A 17267-nucleotide genomic window follows, 5' to 3' on the forward strand; every position below is an offset into this window, starting at 1 on the left:
GCCCGACAACAACCACAACATCATCGGTACCAAATGGGTGTTTCGCAACAAGCAAGATGAAGATGGACAAGTGGTTCGCAACAAAGCACGTCTCGTCGCCCAAGGCTACACACAAGTCGAAGGTATGGAATATGGTGAGACATATGCTCCCGTTGCTAGACTTGAGTCCATTTGCATCTTACTTGCTTATGCTAATCACCATGATATCACTTTGTACCAAATGGACATTAAAAGTGCTTTTCTAAATGGTGAAATTGAGGAGGAAGTTTATGTTAAGCAACCTCCCGGCTTTGTCAATCCTAAGAAACCTAATCATGTCTACAAACTTCACAAAGCCCTTTATGGTCTTAAACAAGCTCCTAGAGCATGGTATAAATGCCTGACCAAGTTCCTTATTGAAAAAGGGTTTGAAATTGGAAAAATAGATTCTACTCTTTTTACTAAAAGGTTAATGGAGAACTATTTTGTATGCCAAATTTATGTCGATGATATTATATTTGGATCAACTAACCCTCATTTTAGTGAAAAGTTTGGGAAGCTAATGTCGGAGAAGTTTGAGATGTCTATGACGAGTGAACTCAAATTCTTTCTTGGTTTGCAAATCAAGCAAACTAAGGAAGGCACCTTTGTCTCTCAAACGAAGTACACCAAGGACTTATTAAAGAAGTTCAATATGCAAGAATGCAAAGGTATGACCACACCCATGCCTACTAGTGGACATCTTGATTTGACCAAAGATGGTGAATCTGTTGATCAAAAAGTTTACCGCTCTATGATTGGTTCATTGTTATATCTATGTGCTTCACGTCCCAATATCATGCTAAGTGTGTGCATGTGTGCACGATATCAAGCTGCTCCTATGGAATGTCATCTTAAGGCTGTGAAGAGGATAGTGAGATACTTAATACATACACCAAATTTTGGCATTTGGTATCCAAAGGGGGATTCCTTTGATCTTGTTGGCTACTCCGACTCGGACTATGCCGGTGACAAGGTTGATAGAAAGTCCACTTCAGGTACTTGTCAATTCCTTGGTAGATCTCTTGTGTCTTGGTCTTCCAAGAAACAAAACTCGGTATCCTTATCCACCACCGAAGCGGAATACATTGCCGCTGGTTCATGTTGTGCTCAATTACTCTGGATGACCCAAACTCTTAAAGATTATGGGATATATGTGAAACATGTTCCATGACTTTGTGACAATGAAAGTGCTATCAAGATTGCTCACAATCCCATGCAACACTCTCGAACTAAGCATATTGAAGTTCGTCATCATTTCATTCGAGATCATGTTGCTAAGGGTGACATAAACCTTAAGCATGTTCGCACTGATAAGCAATTAGCGGATATATTCACTAAACCACTTGATGAGAAAGTGTTTTGCAGGTTAAGAGGTGAATTGAACATCATTGATGCTTCAAACTTGGAGTAGGAACTCCATTGGATACATGCAAGACTTGAGCTTATGACTAATCACTTGATATTTCTCCTATGATGATTATCCTATGTCTTGAAAATTTGCATCTTGCATGTTATCTAACCCTTGTAGGTACTTGGATGAATCTAATTCTATGAGATTGCAACTCACTCACGCCTTGAGCAATCTCTACATCACCAAGTCTCTACACAATGTTGGTTGATGACAAGGAAGCACGAAACCTTTCAAACATATCCTTTGACAAATTCTATGTTGAGTTTCATGATTGTCATGTTGGATACACAAGTGCTCTTACTTGCGAAAACCAACCCATGTAGCTAGATGAACTCAAAATCCAAAGGGTTCTCCCAACTCTTGATGGGCTACATCAACCTTGAGCAACCCACACAAGTTCAACTACATGATCAAGATCAACACCGCCACCCAAGGTATGTTATTCCATCTTAGAGTAGCTTTACTCCAAGTCATGAGTCAAAGCAACTCGATAAGATGTGAATACATCAAGATACTTAAACAAAAAATGGTAACCCCATTTTGAGCTTAAACGATGAGTACGACCTATGATCAAGTGATCTCACTTGACTCCTAAGTCAATGTACTCTAACATAGGTGACTTTGTCACCGCCAAACTCTAGATGAAGTTCTCTTGTGTTCTTTTCTATGTTCTTGCATTTGTCTCATGCATATTTGTTTCCCCTTTCAAAAAAACTTCATCTAGATCTTTTAGTTTCTTTTCTTTCTGCATTTTCTGCATCCAATTCATTGCATATCTTTGTGAGATCTTATTTGTCCAGTGAGCTGAGGTGACAAGTGTTTTTCTCTGTGATGAACTCGGTTCCACCGGTTTCATGTCTCCGGTCTAGCCAAAGATTTTCGGAACAACCGAAGCATACAACTCGGTGACACCAATTTCACTACAGGAAAAACATTTTGCCATTTATTCCTGCTTTATTCTTGATCCAGCTCCACTCAATGAATCTTGTCCTCTGCAAGCATCACATTTACCTTAATGCTTTGTACTGTGATTCAAGGACCGAACCCATTCACAACAAATTCCAGAAGACCCTTCTTGGAAATTGATGTCAAAGGGGGGGAGAGAGATCACATCAAAGCTTAATCATATCTCTAGGAGGAGAGATCTCTAGGGGGAGGGAATACTCCAGGAAAGAGTAATCTTCAAGGATCCCAGATGGGATCCCAGATGCTTGATGTTCAAGAGGAGAGATGCCACATGTCTTCTTGGGGGAAAGACATGTTCATATGTGCTTATTTGCATTAGCTCTGTTCATTTGTTTCTTTGAGCTCTGTTTTTTCTGTTCCCTATCTTCTCCCAGTATCCCATGCTAGATTCAGGGGGAGCAAGACATCCAAGGGAAAGAAATTTATTAAATTCATTGCATATCCTTCTCTTTGGGGACATGTCAATATCTATCGTGGTACTCTGTACTCACTCTACATGTCATCCCAGTCTTGGTAATCTTGTGGTTTCTTTTGTTTACTCTAGCTAGTGGGTGCATCTGTGTTATCTAACCTTGTTTACGCAGGCTCATTCCATCCTAGCCAACTCAAGACCACAAGGTATGTATATGCATCATAGTCATGTGAATGGGAATTTCTTGCTGATGTACATACTGTTTGCAAGAAGGACTCATGAGCATGAATGTACATTTATCATATTTTCATCACTTGCTCTGATGCATATAGCCAAGATACATGTAACACTTTCCTACTCTGTCATGGTTATGCTCTCACATGCTTCTATATTCCATATTCACATGATTGCATACATGTAGGGGGAGCCTATGCTTATTACATGTCTTTCCAAAGCTTTACTTGATATTCTCTATATATTTATCTAAAGCCTTGATGTATGTTGCCATCAATTACAAAAAAGGGCGAGATTAAAAGCACAAGTGCTCCCTAGGTGGCTTTGGTAATTAATGACAACATATCTCTTGTTGGACTAACACTTTTACCTAGTATGTTTCAGATAAGTTCAAAAATGAAGTGGCATGGACTAGAGGATGTGGAACCCCTTCAAAATGCCTAGGACAAAGGATTGGCTCAAGCTCCAAGCTCAAGACTCTACATTTTCTATTTTAGTGATCCAAGATCACATTGAGTCTATAGGAAAGCCAATACTATTAAGAAGGGATGAGGTGTTGCTTAATGGCTTGCTTGCTCAAAGTGCTTAGTGATATGCTCCAAAGCCCTCAACCACTTTCTCACTTCCAAATATGTCCCACACCAAATATCCAACTCGGCCCCACCGATTCTTTCTATCCGGAGCCACCGAGTTCAGTTGACATAGCCACTACCAGAAACCCTAATCAGTTCGATCTCACCGATGGGATCTCGGTCTCACCGAGATGGGCATGCAAACTCTCTGTTACCTGTTGCAATATTTTCGGTCCCACCGAGATATGCAATCGGCCCCACCGAGTTTGCTTGGCCAACTCTCTGTTTCGCTTATTACCCAAATCGGTCCCACCAAGTTTGAGTAATCGGTCAAACCGAGTTTGGATTTACCCTACCCTAGCACATCGGTCCTACCGAGTTGATCCAGTCGGTCCCACCAAAAACCCTAACGGTCACTAGGTTTTCTAAATCGGTCTGACCGAGTTTCTCAATTCGGTCTCACTGAGATTGGTAAATTGTGTGTAACGGTTAGATTTTGTGTGGAGGCTATATATACCCCTCCACCCACTCTTCATTTCTGGAGAGAGCCATTAGAACATACCTACACTTCCAATACACATTTTCTGAGACAGAACCACCTACTCATGTGTTGAGGCCAAGATATTCCATTCCCACCATATGAATCTTGATCTCTAGCCTTCCCCAAGTTGCTTTCCACTCAAATCTTCTTTCCATCAAATCCATATCCTGTGAGAGAGAGTTGAGTGTTGGGGAGACTATCATTTGAAGCACAAGAGCAAGGAGTTCATCATCAACACAACATTTGTTACTTCTTGGAGAGTGGTGACTCCTAGATTGGCTAGGTGTCACTTGGGAGCCTCCGACGAGATTGTGGAGTTGAACCAAGGAGTTTGTAATGGCAAGGAGATCGCCTACTTCATGAAGATCTACCGCTAGTGAGGCAAGTCCTTCGTGGGCGATGGCCATGATGGGATAGACAAGGTTTCTTCTTCGTGGACCCTTCGTGGGTGGAGCCCTCCCTGGACTCGCGCAACCGTTACCCTTCGTGGGTTGAAGTCTCCATCAACGTGGATGTACGATAGCACCACCTATCGGAACCACGACCAAAACATCAGTATCTCTAATTGCGTTTGAATTTGCCAAACCCTTCCCTTTACATTCTTGCAAGTTGCATGCTTTACTTTCCGCTGCTCATATACTCTTTGCATGCTTGCTTGAAATGTATTGTGTTTATTAAACTTGTGCCAAAACTCCACTTCAACCTAAAGAAATTAAAAACTGCAACTTTTGGTACTTAGTGTCTAATCACCCCCCCCCCTCTAGACACCTCTTCTCGATCCTTTCAATTTATCTTATCACAAAACTATCTGTTACCGATTATTTCAGTGCTTGCAGAGAATACCTTGCTGAAAACCGCTTATCATTTCCTTCTGCTCCTCATTGGGTTCGACACTCTTACTTATCTAAAAGGCTATGATAGATCCCCTATAGTTGTGGGTCATCACCCCGGCTTTACAAAAGAGGCTCGGCTCGGCTGATGCATACATCCGAGCTGCTCGAGATGGGCTTACCAGAGCCACAGACCAGCATTTGAAAGATATGCGGGTAAGTACACATTTGTACAAATCTGATAATTATATACCAGTAGCCCCCGAGACTTGAAGCAGTTGATACAACTGATTTAAGGATCATCGTATAACCAGGTGCTCACAGAGAAGAACAACCTGTTGACTCAAGAGCTGGAAAAGTGTCGGACCCAGCTAGCTCCTGCTACTGCCGAACTGGAGAAATTCAAGAAGGCATTGCCTGGTAATGTTCCCCTCCATTGAGAAAACATAATCATATACCGGTAATATTAATACTTTTTCCATTCCCCATGGCAGGATCGCCAGATCAACTAAAGGAGAATAAGAGACTACGAGGCGGCATATTCAGTATGCTTTGCGAACTTGCCTCCATATAATTCGGCGACGACAGGAACTGGCAGATTTATGTCTGCAGGTATGTTGTCTGGCCGTCCCGAAGAGGAAATGTCTGTATCTCAAGGCGACCTGCTACAAGAGCTGTCCCAAATGCACGAGCGATCTCGGCAATCAATGCGGAGTGTTGCCAAGGCTTTATGGCCATCCGCCTCCCCTCCAGGAAGTATGGCAGAGCTCGTGGAGCTATTCAACGGAGTACGGCGGCATATTCAATTATGGAAGATGTCAGCCTGCCGAGAAGGTGCGTGGGAGGCCTGGGCCATGGTGAAGACATAGTACGCCAAGCTTGATCCGAATCATATGGACCGGGTCTGGCCTAAGGGGTCATATGGAAAAGAAATTCTAGTTAGTTTGGTATATGACCAAGTAAAGGTAGCCGCCAAATATTCCCAACATTATTGTAATCTAAACAGCCTGTTAGACGGCATAGAGGAAGAAGTTTTTGAGTCCAAGTGACTATGTACTTAAATTGACATAATTGTCCCTAGCCGGATTGTAAAATGATTGTTATGGCAGACCTTTTCGCTTCGACCTCTGGACCCGAAGGTGCGGAGTGTTTCCGAATACCAAAGCGGCCATATAGACCGGGGTATGCGTGGAAACCAGGCGTAGGGGTCATAGTTGCTTAAACAGACAAGTTGTATCCAACTAGCTATGTTATATTATATTGTAATTGTAAAAAACATCTTCCAGAGAGAATAGTTCCATTAAGGGTTCCTTTCCCTGGGTGAACATGCATTTAGTGTGCATGCCCGAACTGTGATTGAAAAAATCGCAGTGTACATGACATCTGGGGGTTCATAGTGTAATGAGTGCAACACGTCTTTAGTCCACCGACCGAATATTCCCTTAAGAACGATAGCTTTCGGCTTCACCCAGTCTGAGGTACACATCTGGATGACCCGGCAGTAACAATCGCAGAGGTGCTCCCTTTATGTCCTAGCCGAACAAACGGGAACGTAGGGCATAAGCACAGGAGCCAGACAACCCAGCTTGGCCAAAACTTAAGTCATAATGATGCATATAATGGCGAAGAAAAGGTACATATGAGGAAAAAGACACATGTGTGGTGAGCTTGATGCTCGCAAAATAATAATAAGCTTCTGTACACAAAGCCCCCATGTATTATGGGCGTACATATTTAAGGATGTGTACGTCATAGGTGTGTGGTTTAGCTGCACAAGAGCTTAAAGCTAGAAGAAAAGTTAAAGATAGGAAAAATAATGGAAACAAAGGGAGAAGAAGACGAACAAAGAGTCCGGCTCTAGGCGTAGAATCTTCGGAGTCTGGCGGCATTCCACGGGTTTGGCTCTAAGCGGTTGTCCGATGCATCACGCAGGTGGTATGCTCCTCCAGTGAGAACTTCATCTATGATGAAGGGACCCTCCCACTTGGGCTTGAGTTTGTCCTTTTTCTTCTCTGCTAAGCGTAGAACGAGTTCCCCAACGTTATAAGTCTTGGCCCGCACTTCTCTGCTTTGATATCTGCAAGCCTGCTGTTGATAAAATGTGAAACGGGCTTTTGCGACATCGCGCTCCTCCTCCAGGGCATCTAAGCCGTCCTGCCGATCAAGCTCGACCTCTCTCTCTTCATACATGCGCACTCAAGGTGAGTCAAGAATAATATCGTAGGGCAACACAGCCTTTGCGCCTTACACCATGAAGAAGGGTGTATATCCGGTAGTGCGATTGGTCATGGTCCGCAGCCCCCAAAGTACGGAGTCGAGCTCCTCAACCCAGTGCTTGTCTGATTCTTTCAAAGACCGCACTAGTCTAGGCTTAATGTCGCTCATAATAAGACCATTAGCGCGTTCGACTTGACCGTTTGTTTGTGGATGATAGACGGAGGCGTAATCGAGCTTAATGCCTAGGTTAGCACACCAGGCTTTCACCTCATCGGCTGTAAAGTTGGAGCCATTATCAGTGATGATGCTGTGTGGGACGCCATAACGGTGCACAACACCAGATATAAAGTCTATCACTGGTCCGGCTTCGGCCATTTTAATTGGTTTTGCCTCTATCCATTTGGTGAATTTATCTACCATGACCAGCATATATTTTTTCTTATGGCTTCCTCCTTTAAGGGGTCAGACCATATCAAGCCCCCAGACCGCAAAAGGACAAGTAATGGGGATTGTTTGTAGAGCGGTGGGAGGCATATGGCTTTGGTTGGCGAAAAGCTGGCATCCGACACAACATTGGACAAGGTCCTATGCGTCTGCTCGGGCCGTCGGCCAATAGAAACCTGTACGGAAGGTGTCGGTGTCAAAACCGGCGGATCTCGGGTAGGGGGTCCCGAACTGTGCGTCTAGGACGGATGGTAACAAGAGACAAGGGACACGAAGTTTTACCCAGGTTCGGGCCCTCTCGATGGAGGTAAAACCCTACGTCCTGCTTGATTAATATTGATGATATGGGTAGTACAAGAGTAGATCTACCACGAGATCGAGAAGGCTAAACCCTAGAAGCTAGCCTATGGTATGATTGTTGATGTGTATGTTGTCCTACGGACTAAAACCCTCCAGTTTATATAGACACCGGGTAGGGTTAGGGTTACATAGAGTCGGTTACAATGGTAGGAGATCTGCATATCCGTATCGCCAAGCTTGCCTTCCACGCCAAGGAAAGTCCCTCCCGGACACGAGATGAAGTCTTCAATCTTGTATCTTCATAATCCAGGAGTCCGGCTGAAGGTATAGTCCGGCCATCCGGACACCCCCTAATCCAGGACTCCCTCAGAAGGCCTTACTTACAAGGGTCCAAGCCGCGGCGTGGTGACCACCGAGACTGGCGTGAATTTTGGCCAAGAGTTGTCGTCCCTCTTCTCCGGAGATACATCTTTGAAGTACTCCGATAGCGTTTTTCTTGTAGAGCTCTCTGTCATGGACCTTGTAGGCTTTCGAGCGCCGGACAATGCAGCGAGCCTCATTCTAATCCTCGGGGAGCTCTCGCTTATTAAGGTAGGACAATAAGGGTTCGGTCCATGGGGCAATTACTGCCATGATAAGATGGGCCGATGGTGTTATTTCAGTGGCTAAGCCCCCGATGATATCGGTATTGTGTTCGGAATCTGGGGGTATAATCGGGTCTGGACTGGTGTTGCCGCTCTCCCCCTGCCACATCACGGATGGCTTGAAGAGCCTTTCCAGGAATATGTTAGGCAGGACAAGGTCGCGCTTGGCGCCGATGCGAGCAAGGACATCCGCCGCTTGATTACCTTCTCGAGCCACATGATGAAACTCGAGCCCCTCGAACCGAGATGACATTTTGAGAACGGCATTACGATAGGCCGCCATCTTCGGATCTTTGGTGTCGAAATCTCCATTTATTTGGGATATTGCGAGGTTTGAATGCCCGCGCACCTTCAAGCGTTGTATGCCCATGGAGACAGCCATCCGAAGACCATGCAATAAGGCCTTGTATTCGGCTGCATTGTTGGAGTCTGTGTATAATATTTGGAGTACGTACTGAACTGTGTCTCCAGTGGGGGATGTTAAGACAACGCCCACTCCTAAGCCCGCCAGCATTTTGGAACCATCAAAGTGCATGACCCAGTTGGAATATGTGTCGTACTCTTTAGGGAGTTCGACTCTGTCCATTCGGCGACGAAGTCGGCCAGTACTTGGGATTTAATGGCCCGGCGCGGTTTGTATGTTATGTCGAATGGAAGGAGCTCAATGGCCCACTTTGCGATCCAACCCGTGGCATCACGGTTGTTTATTATGTCATTGAGTGGTACTTCGAAAGCCACCGTTATTGAGCACTCTTTAAAGTAGTGTCGTAACTTCCAGGATGCCATGAAGACCACGTATGCTATCTTTTGGTAATGAGGATACCGGGATTTGCATGGTGTGAGGAAAGTGGATACGTAGTATACCGGTTTCTGAAGTGGGAATTTGTGTCCGTTCTCCTCTCACTCAACGACGAGCACCGCGCTCACCACCTGGTGTGTTGTCGAGATGTATAATAACATGGGTTCGCCGACGTTCGGCGTGGTCAGGATTGGGTTGCTCGCTAAAAGAGCCTTTATCTCTTCCAGTCCGGCCGTTGCCGCATCCGTCCACTCGAAGTGGTCGGTGCGTCGGAGAAGGCGATAAAGTGGCAATGCTTTTTCTCCTAGTCTGGAGATAAAGTGGCTTCAAACCGCCACACATCCGGCTAGTTTTTGGACCTGTTTAAGGTCTGTTGGTGTAGCCAATTGAGACAAAGCTCGGATTTTGGCTGGATTTGCCTCAATTCCTCTATTGGAGACGATGAAGCCCAACAGTTTTCCGGCGGGAACGCTGAAAACACACTTTTCCGGATTGAGCTTGATGTCATATGTACGGAGGTTGTCGAATGTGAGATGCAGATCATCTATCAATGACTCGACGTGCCTAGTTTTGATGACGACGTCATCCACATATGCTTCAATTATCTTGCCGATCTGTTTCTCCAGGCATGTTTGAATCATGTGTTGGTAGGTGGCGCCGGATTTTTTAAGTCCAAAGGGCATAGTGTTGAAGCAGAACGGTCCATATGGGGTAATGAATGCCGTTACGGCTTGGTCGGACTCCTTCATTTGATTTGATGGTATCCGGATTATGCGTCGAGGAAACACAATGAGTCATGTCCCGTAGCAGTGTCAGTAATTTGATCGATGCGAGGGAGGGGGAAGGGATCCTTAGGGTAGACCTTGTTGAGGTCTTTGAAATCGATGCATAGGCGCCATGATTTATCCTTCTTTGGCAACATCACTAGGTTTGCTAGCCAGTCCGGGTGTTTTATTTCTCTGATGAATCCGGCCTCAATTAACTTGGCTAGCTCCTCCCCCATAGCTTGTCGTTTGGGTTCGGAAAAGCGCCACAGTGTTTGCTTGACCGGTTTATATCCTTTCAATATGTTGAAGCTGTGTTCGGCCAACCTGCGTGGGATTCCTGGCATATCAGAAGGGTGCCAGGAGAATATGTCCCTGTTCTCGCGCAGCAACTCTCATAGCATGGTGTCAACTATTGGGCCCAGCTGTGCCCCGATGGATGCTGTCTTCTTGGGGTCCGTCGGGTGGACTTGAAATTTGACTATTTCGTCTGCTGGTTTAAAGGAGGTGAATTTGGGTCGCTTGTCCAGGATTACATCGTCCTTATCCACCATGGAGCGCGGCGTGGTTAACTCTTCGGCCGCGAGGGCTTCAGACAGTGCCTTGAGGGCCAGGGATGCGGTTTTGTTTTCGGCGCGGAGTGCTATGTCCGGATCACTGGCAAGAGTGATAATACCATTGGGCCCGGGCATCTTGAGCTTCATGTACCCGTAATGAGGTATAGCTTGGAAACGTGTAAATGCATCTCGCCCCAATAGGGTGTGATATCCACTATTGAAAGGTGCCACTTGGAAGGTTATCTCTTCAGACCGATAATTCTTCGGCGTGCCGAATACCACGTCGAGCGTGATTTTTCCTGCGCATTGCGCCTCCCGACTGGGAATGATTCCTCGGAAGGTCGTGCTACTTTGCTCGATGCGGCTCCTGTCTGTTTCCATTTTGTTGAGTGTGTCCTCGTAGATGAGGTTTAGTCCGCTGCCGCCGTCCATGAGCACTTTGGTGAACCGAAAACCATCCACAATTGGATTGAGGACCAAGGCGGCTGGTGCCCGGACTGTTCGAAATTTTGGTTCGTCACTGGCATTGAAAGCTATGGCCGTGTCGTTCCAGTGGTTTATTGCTGTGACTTGGCAGACTTCGGCGAGGTCGCGGAGGGCCCTTTTGCGCCGATTGTTTGAAGCGAAAGTCTCGAAGACCGTCAATACACTGAGGTCGTCGTCTTCTGGGGGATGTTGCTCTGAGGTATTTTTTGTGAGGATATACTCGCCGCTCTTGGCCACTTGCCGGAGTATCCAACATGCTCTAAGGCTGTGGGTTGGCATGGTATCCGGTGTTGTGTGTATTCTGCATGGCCTGTCGAGCCATCCCTCCAGAACGGTTCCGCACCCCGTAATGGGCTTAGATTTCTTTACTATTGGGTCGGGCACCCCGCGAGGGTGCATCCTTTGCCCCGACGAGGGGTTGAGTGGAAACCGGTGGTTCCCGGCGAGCTGCCTGGGTTTTCCAGGCGCTTTCGGTTGCGCAGTACTTCTGTACTATGGTTACCAAGTCAGCGAAGTGTAATACGCGACATCGGTTGATGGTGTTGAGGATTCCTTCGTCCGTGCAATTATCGCAGAATACTGAGATCGCGTCTTCATCGCGGCAATCTTTAATCTTGTCTTTGACAAGGAGGAATCTGGCACAAAAGTGATGGACTATTTTCTAAGACTGTTGTCGTATGTACATGAGATCGCGTATATCTGGGTGGGTGGGTGGCTTTAAATCCGAACCCTGACCCAATTTGGGATCCGGAGTTTGAGAAACTTCCGAGCTTAATAGTTCGGGCTTTGGGATATCAACCGATTTTTCAGGTCCATCGTCCGATTCTAGGTTCAGAGGACAGGGCGTGTCGTTCCGCGGATAGGTATCTGACTCTTCGAGCTCGGAAATCCGAACATAGTTCGGCCTCAATATAGAGGAAGAGTTGTTGTTTTGCTCCTCTACTACTGCTATCTGATGGGTGATCGGCGGGGAGTACGGGAATATCCTCGCATCTCGAATGTCCCCCGATCAACATGCCACAACGACTTCGGCTCCGTCAACCACTGGCGGAGCTATGTTGTGGCCAAATGGGCCATGGCTCGCCCAGATTTTCAATTTCAGCAAAATTATAGAAATGTACCTAGGCCCAGCCCATGAAATATACAATGCTACAAGGCAGCAACCTAGATTTAGCGTCAAATTCAGCTCAGCCCGCCCAGTTTTCTGTTTCTAGCTCCGCCACTGCCGCCAACGGCAAGCCTCTCAATCGGCTCACAAAGCCCAATTGGACAACGATATTTCCTCAAATCCGAAGATGACATGTCGCAACGATGGCAATTGCAGTTATTCCTAGAAACTTTATTGTATTTTCTATCTCTTGGGAGGGTTTTTTGCTAGTGTTCTTGGACTTGTATCTTCCTTCGTCCTTTCTGGGTGATTCCAATAGTGTGCGTTGTATCGCAACTTATGATGAATGAATTAGTGACAGTATTCTCAAAATAAAAATTGCCTAAGGACAAATCTGTAAATAAGCCGAATACAGAATGCCGCCCAATGGGCTGATACGGGAACCAGAGGCACAAAACTAGCGAAGCAGGCCAGATGGGGACAAATCTTGTCTAAAAGAAAAGATGGGATAAATCAAAGTGAACTATTTTTCAGAAGGGAATTTTCCCCGGAAGACCCTCCACCGGGAGTCACCGCTCGTCGGGTCTCCGTCCCCCTCTTTCCCCGCTCCCCCGAATCAGAACTCCGACCTCCGGAGTCGCGCTCGGCGACCGCGCTGCCCTGCCACCTCGAGCAAGCAAGGGAGATGTCTCTAATCCGAATAGCTTTTTCTTTGGTCCTCCTCCTCGCCGCGGCGGAGTCCGCGGCGGCGACGCGCTCACCGTCGGCCTTCGTGCAGAACGCCATCTACTCCAACCGCATCACCATCTTCTCCAAATCCTACTGCCCGTAAGCCGTTCCGAACATCAATTCCTAGAAATTATTTTTGCTTGTGATTTTGGGGGATTTTCAGGTTGTGTATGCGTATATGCGCGTGCGCAGCGCACAGTCGTGGAGTTCACGCCGCGTCGTTGTGAAAGATCCCATGAGGTTTTAATTGCTTACCAGGCACACGTTTACCAAGGGGAAAAGGATCCGGATGTCGTGAATTGGACGGATTTGTGTCTAGTAGATGGCAGAAGCTTGAATTAGGCCCATCGCGTTTGCCATGGCAGTGAATCGCTGGCGGTTGCTTATTAGCTTAGGTAGGCCGCACACTGGGGCCAGAGCTAACAGCTTTATTTGATCAATTGATGCAATTGAACAGTTAATTGCTATAATTTCAATTTGCTGGCTTACTGCTGTGTGCTGTGCTGAAGGGCTGTCTTAAATGTGCTGTTACTCTCTCCAGATCCTTTTGTTTAGTTTATGTTCACGATGTTGGTCTATAAGAGAATACTGTGCTATAGTAGGTATGTTTAAATCATGCTGCACGGAATGTCGATTGGTCATTTAGAAATTATATCCGGGTAGGCGGGTACTAGCGTACCATGTGACTGAACTTTAGGGTTCACAGATTTAGGCGTTAGTTGGCTTTACGATGAGTTGAGAAGAAAACTATTATTGATGATTGCTTAACAGGCAGTAGAATAATACCAGCATATTTGCGTCTTAGAAAGTACTGCAGTTGGGATGTAATTTGTAAACAGGAAAATGTTCCATCTGTGGCGTCTTCATTTCTGATACCACTGCTACAAACTATTGTACTGTTAAAACATAGAAGGATGAACCACATAAAGGCCAATCATGTTATCGTTTTATATGTCGTCTGTCATTAGAACCGGTACAATTTACATGTGTTTCTTTCAATAAACTTGGTCATTCTGACTATTGTTTTTAACATTGACTCCTTCGGATATTTAAAATAGACCATTCGGTGGAATATCGTATGTTACATACCTGGCCGCTAGGTAGGATGTTCGTGTTTCTTTCGATAGTTAAAATGACAAATTAAAGATATTTGGTTGCTAGACCATAGAAGATGAAAACAGATAATGGAAGTTCCTTCTTCAAATGTGGATACTAGAATCTGTATCTGAAATTCTTGAGTAGTTATAAACTCCAAAAATCAAAGATTGAGTAATCTTGAAGAAGAAGATCATATATCGTCCTTGAAATATTTGTCCTATGCACCTCTCATATGGGTTTCTTGGAAAGAGGAATACCTCTTGTATGGTCTGACTACCTAAGGATTCCTTGTATCAAGTACTAACACTACTCCATACTGTTAGTTATCATTTGTCTCTTTACTTCCCTTCTTCTAGGTACTGTATGCGTACTAAGCGAATATTTAAAGACCTCAATGAAAATCCTTACGTTGTTGAACTTGATCTCCGAGGTAATGGTCCAGATCATGTGGAACCCAGTCCATTTGCATTTGTCAAGGATTTGTGTATGCTGTTAGTAATATATCATATGTATACGCAATGCAGAGGATGGCCGAGACATTCAAGGTGTTCTTCTAGACCTAGTTGGGCGCAATACTGTGCCACAGGTGTTTGTGAATGGCCACCACGTTGGTGGCTCAGATGGTCAGTGCTCAAACTTCCCTGCTGCACTTATGTCTGTAAGTAACATGTTAGTACCTGTAACTAATTTTAATAATCTTTCACGGTGCACCTTGCAGATACAAAAACTGCTCTTTCAGACGGACAACTTCAGAAACTTCTTGGTCAGAGTCAGTCGCAGTGATGATCACCGCCGAAGCTTGGTATTGCCCAAAACTTGTGAAATGTCTAACATGCGGTGTTCCTTATGGGAGGAATGGAACCTTAACACTCTTTAGGAATATGAACAGAGTGTTGCAGCTCATGCCAGGATTTTTTATTTTTTTGAGTGGAAGTGTTGTGACAAAAATCCATGTGCTGGATTGTATGGTTTTCTCAAGTGCATATACATTTATCTGTTGTGCCTGTTTTTATTACTGTTTGTGTTCATAAGTACTCTACTTCCTCTTCCATTTTGTATCACATGACTTGGTTTCAGCCTTCATATTATGGAATTTTATTGGAATATCATTGCAAACGAAGTAGTGAAATGTTGTCCCGCGGATCCGAGTATCTTTGCAGCATTCCTGAACTTACAAAGATACGAGTCCTGGTCCAAGCAGTGCTGACTGCAATCCCCTGTTCCTCATGTCGTTGGACCCACCTCCATGGGTTTTCACTTTTCAAGGAGATTGATAAAATTAGAAGAGCTTTGCTGTGAAGGGGAAGCGAATCGGTCGCCGGTGGGCACTGCCTGGTGAATTGGAAAACATTATGCAGACCAAGATTGCCAGAGGTGGCATCTTGGACCTTTACACCATACCACTCAGCGTTTAGGTTGAGACTTCCATGGCGGAGAACAAGCCCTGGTGTTCTCTCTTCAACGCCGCGACAAGAGTTCAGATTGGTAATGGGAAGAACATGTATTTCTGGACTGTCGTCGATGCGCCATCGACCCGAAATCATGTGCCACCACTACCTCCGCCACTGCCGACATCTCGGTATCTCACAGGAGTAACGTCGTTTCCAACCCTAGCTACCGCCACCTAGATCTTCTCTCCTCCCCCTCCCTCTCGGCCTGGCGCGACGAGAGCCTGCCCTTTTTTGTCTTTTCCTTAGGTTTTGATTTTCTGTCAGATTGACGAGGTGGGGCCGACTATGTCATGTTTGAATAAGGTCTCTCCAGCCTCTCCCTACCTCGACGACACCTGATCTAGCACCGACGAAGGGCTTGTGAGAGTTTGTCTCATCAAATATGTTGGCTCTCTTTAGATCTTGATAGTTGGTGTGTCTATCAAGGAGAGCAATTGGCTAGCTATTTGTACAGTGACATTTATACCTTATGTGTTTTCTGTGGCATAGTTTGGTTTCTCCAACTAGGACCGGTGGCGATGGATTGCACGCCTGTACTACGTAGGGTAATGCTCCAACAGATACCGATGTTTCTCCAGCGACTTCTAGATCTCGTTTCAAGTGATGAGTGGCTATTGTGATCTTTAAGTCTAGTATGATGAGAACTTTCGCAGGTCCCTTTTGGTTTATTGTTGGTTGAGTGTGATTTATTAATCAGACAAAAAAGAAATCTAGTATATTTTTTCCACGTATAATTTTATTTTTAACTAGTAGTTCTTCTTGTTTTCCTTGATAATTATTACTGTCAGATCTAAGACACCTTTTGGTGTCTTCTTTTAAAAAACGGAAGAACACTCATGTAAGGGCATCTCCGACGTTGGCCCTCGAACCGCTTGCAATCGTCCGGACCACGTGGTCCAGACGTGTTTTGCCATCCAACACGTGCCTGTATCGGTTCGCTGATCAGTCCAGACGTGCTTTTTCTCGCATACTGGAAACAAAGTGGGGGCGGCAGGGGGGGGGGCTTGCGTGTGTCCAAACCGCTGCCGCTCCCGCTTCTGACTGCCCTAGCCCACCCAAAACCCCTCCCTCATCCTGCGCCCCTTATCGCCTAAAGGCAGCTGCCCGCATTCATGCCGCTCTAGAGCACCCGTTCCGCATTGACGCTGGTCCAGAGTGGACGTGCCTCTTGCTGGCACCGGCATTGAAGCGGCTTGCTGGGCGAGGGCACCACCTGTGCCGCGTCCTCAGTGTTTGTGCTTGTTCAATGTCATAGAGACGTTTGCTGGATGAGACGAATATCTACCACACCCGTTCAATGCCCGCCCCTTTGTCTGCCGCCATTAAACAGGCTTGCCGGCCAAGAAACCAACTCCGGTGCCTACGCATTGACGCACCGGACGCTTGGCCTCGCTGACATCCACTGTTTAAAGGCGAATAAACCCGGCTCACAACGCACCACATCCCATCCGCTCCCCATCTTCCTCCCGTGCACCATGTTCGCCATGACCGCGAGCAGGAAGGCCTCATGGGAGAGCCTCTCGGCCCAGTAGAAGCACAAGGTGGCCACCCCTTGCGGCCTCATGGCAGAGTCATCGTGCCAGGTGGATAGAGGCCGTCATGTGTTGGGGAACGTAGCAGAAATTCAAAATTTTCCTACGTGTCACCAAGATCTATCTATGGAGAAACCAGCAACGAGGGGAA

General features: G+C 46.0%; 1 protein-coding gene across 1 annotated transcript; it reads left to right on the forward strand.

Annotated features, from left to right (window-relative positions):
* The first annotated feature begins 12509 nt into the window (after positions 1-12509).
* On the forward strand, positions 12510-15239 carry LOC119315909 (monothiol glutaredoxin-S6-like). Its single transcript, XM_037590351.1, has 5 exons — positions 12510-12542; positions 12722-13134; positions 14490-14563; positions 14658-14756; positions 14852-15239. Exons 1-5 carry the CDS (start codon positions 12510-12512, stop codon positions 14914-14916), a joined length of 684 nt encoding a protein of 227 aa, XP_037446248.1. The 3' UTR covers positions 14917-15239.
* Positions 15240-17267: the final 2028 nt, after the last annotated feature.

This window comes from Triticum dicoccoides, chromosome 6A, assembly GCF_002162155.2.
Source record: "Triticum dicoccoides isolate Atlit2015 ecotype Zavitan chromosome 6A, WEW_v2.0, whole genome shotgun sequence".
Lineage (NCBI taxonomy): Eukaryota > Viridiplantae > Streptophyta > Magnoliopsida > Poales > Poaceae > Triticum > Triticum dicoccoides.

Excerpts from the sequence above, each read along its gene's own strand:
- LOC119315909 (XM_037590351.1), top strand. The coding sequence starts at position 12,510 with ATGGCAATTGCAGTTATTCCTAGAAACTTTATT. Across the intron at positions 13,135-14,489 it reads TTCTCCAAATCCTACTGCCC|GTACTGTATGCGTACTAAGC; the intron begins GTAAGCCGTTCC and ends CCCTTCTTCTAG. Across the intron at positions 14,564-14,657 it reads TGTTGAACTTGATCTCCGAG|AGGATGGCCGAGACATTCAA; the intron begins GTAATGGTCCAG and ends TACGCAATGCAG.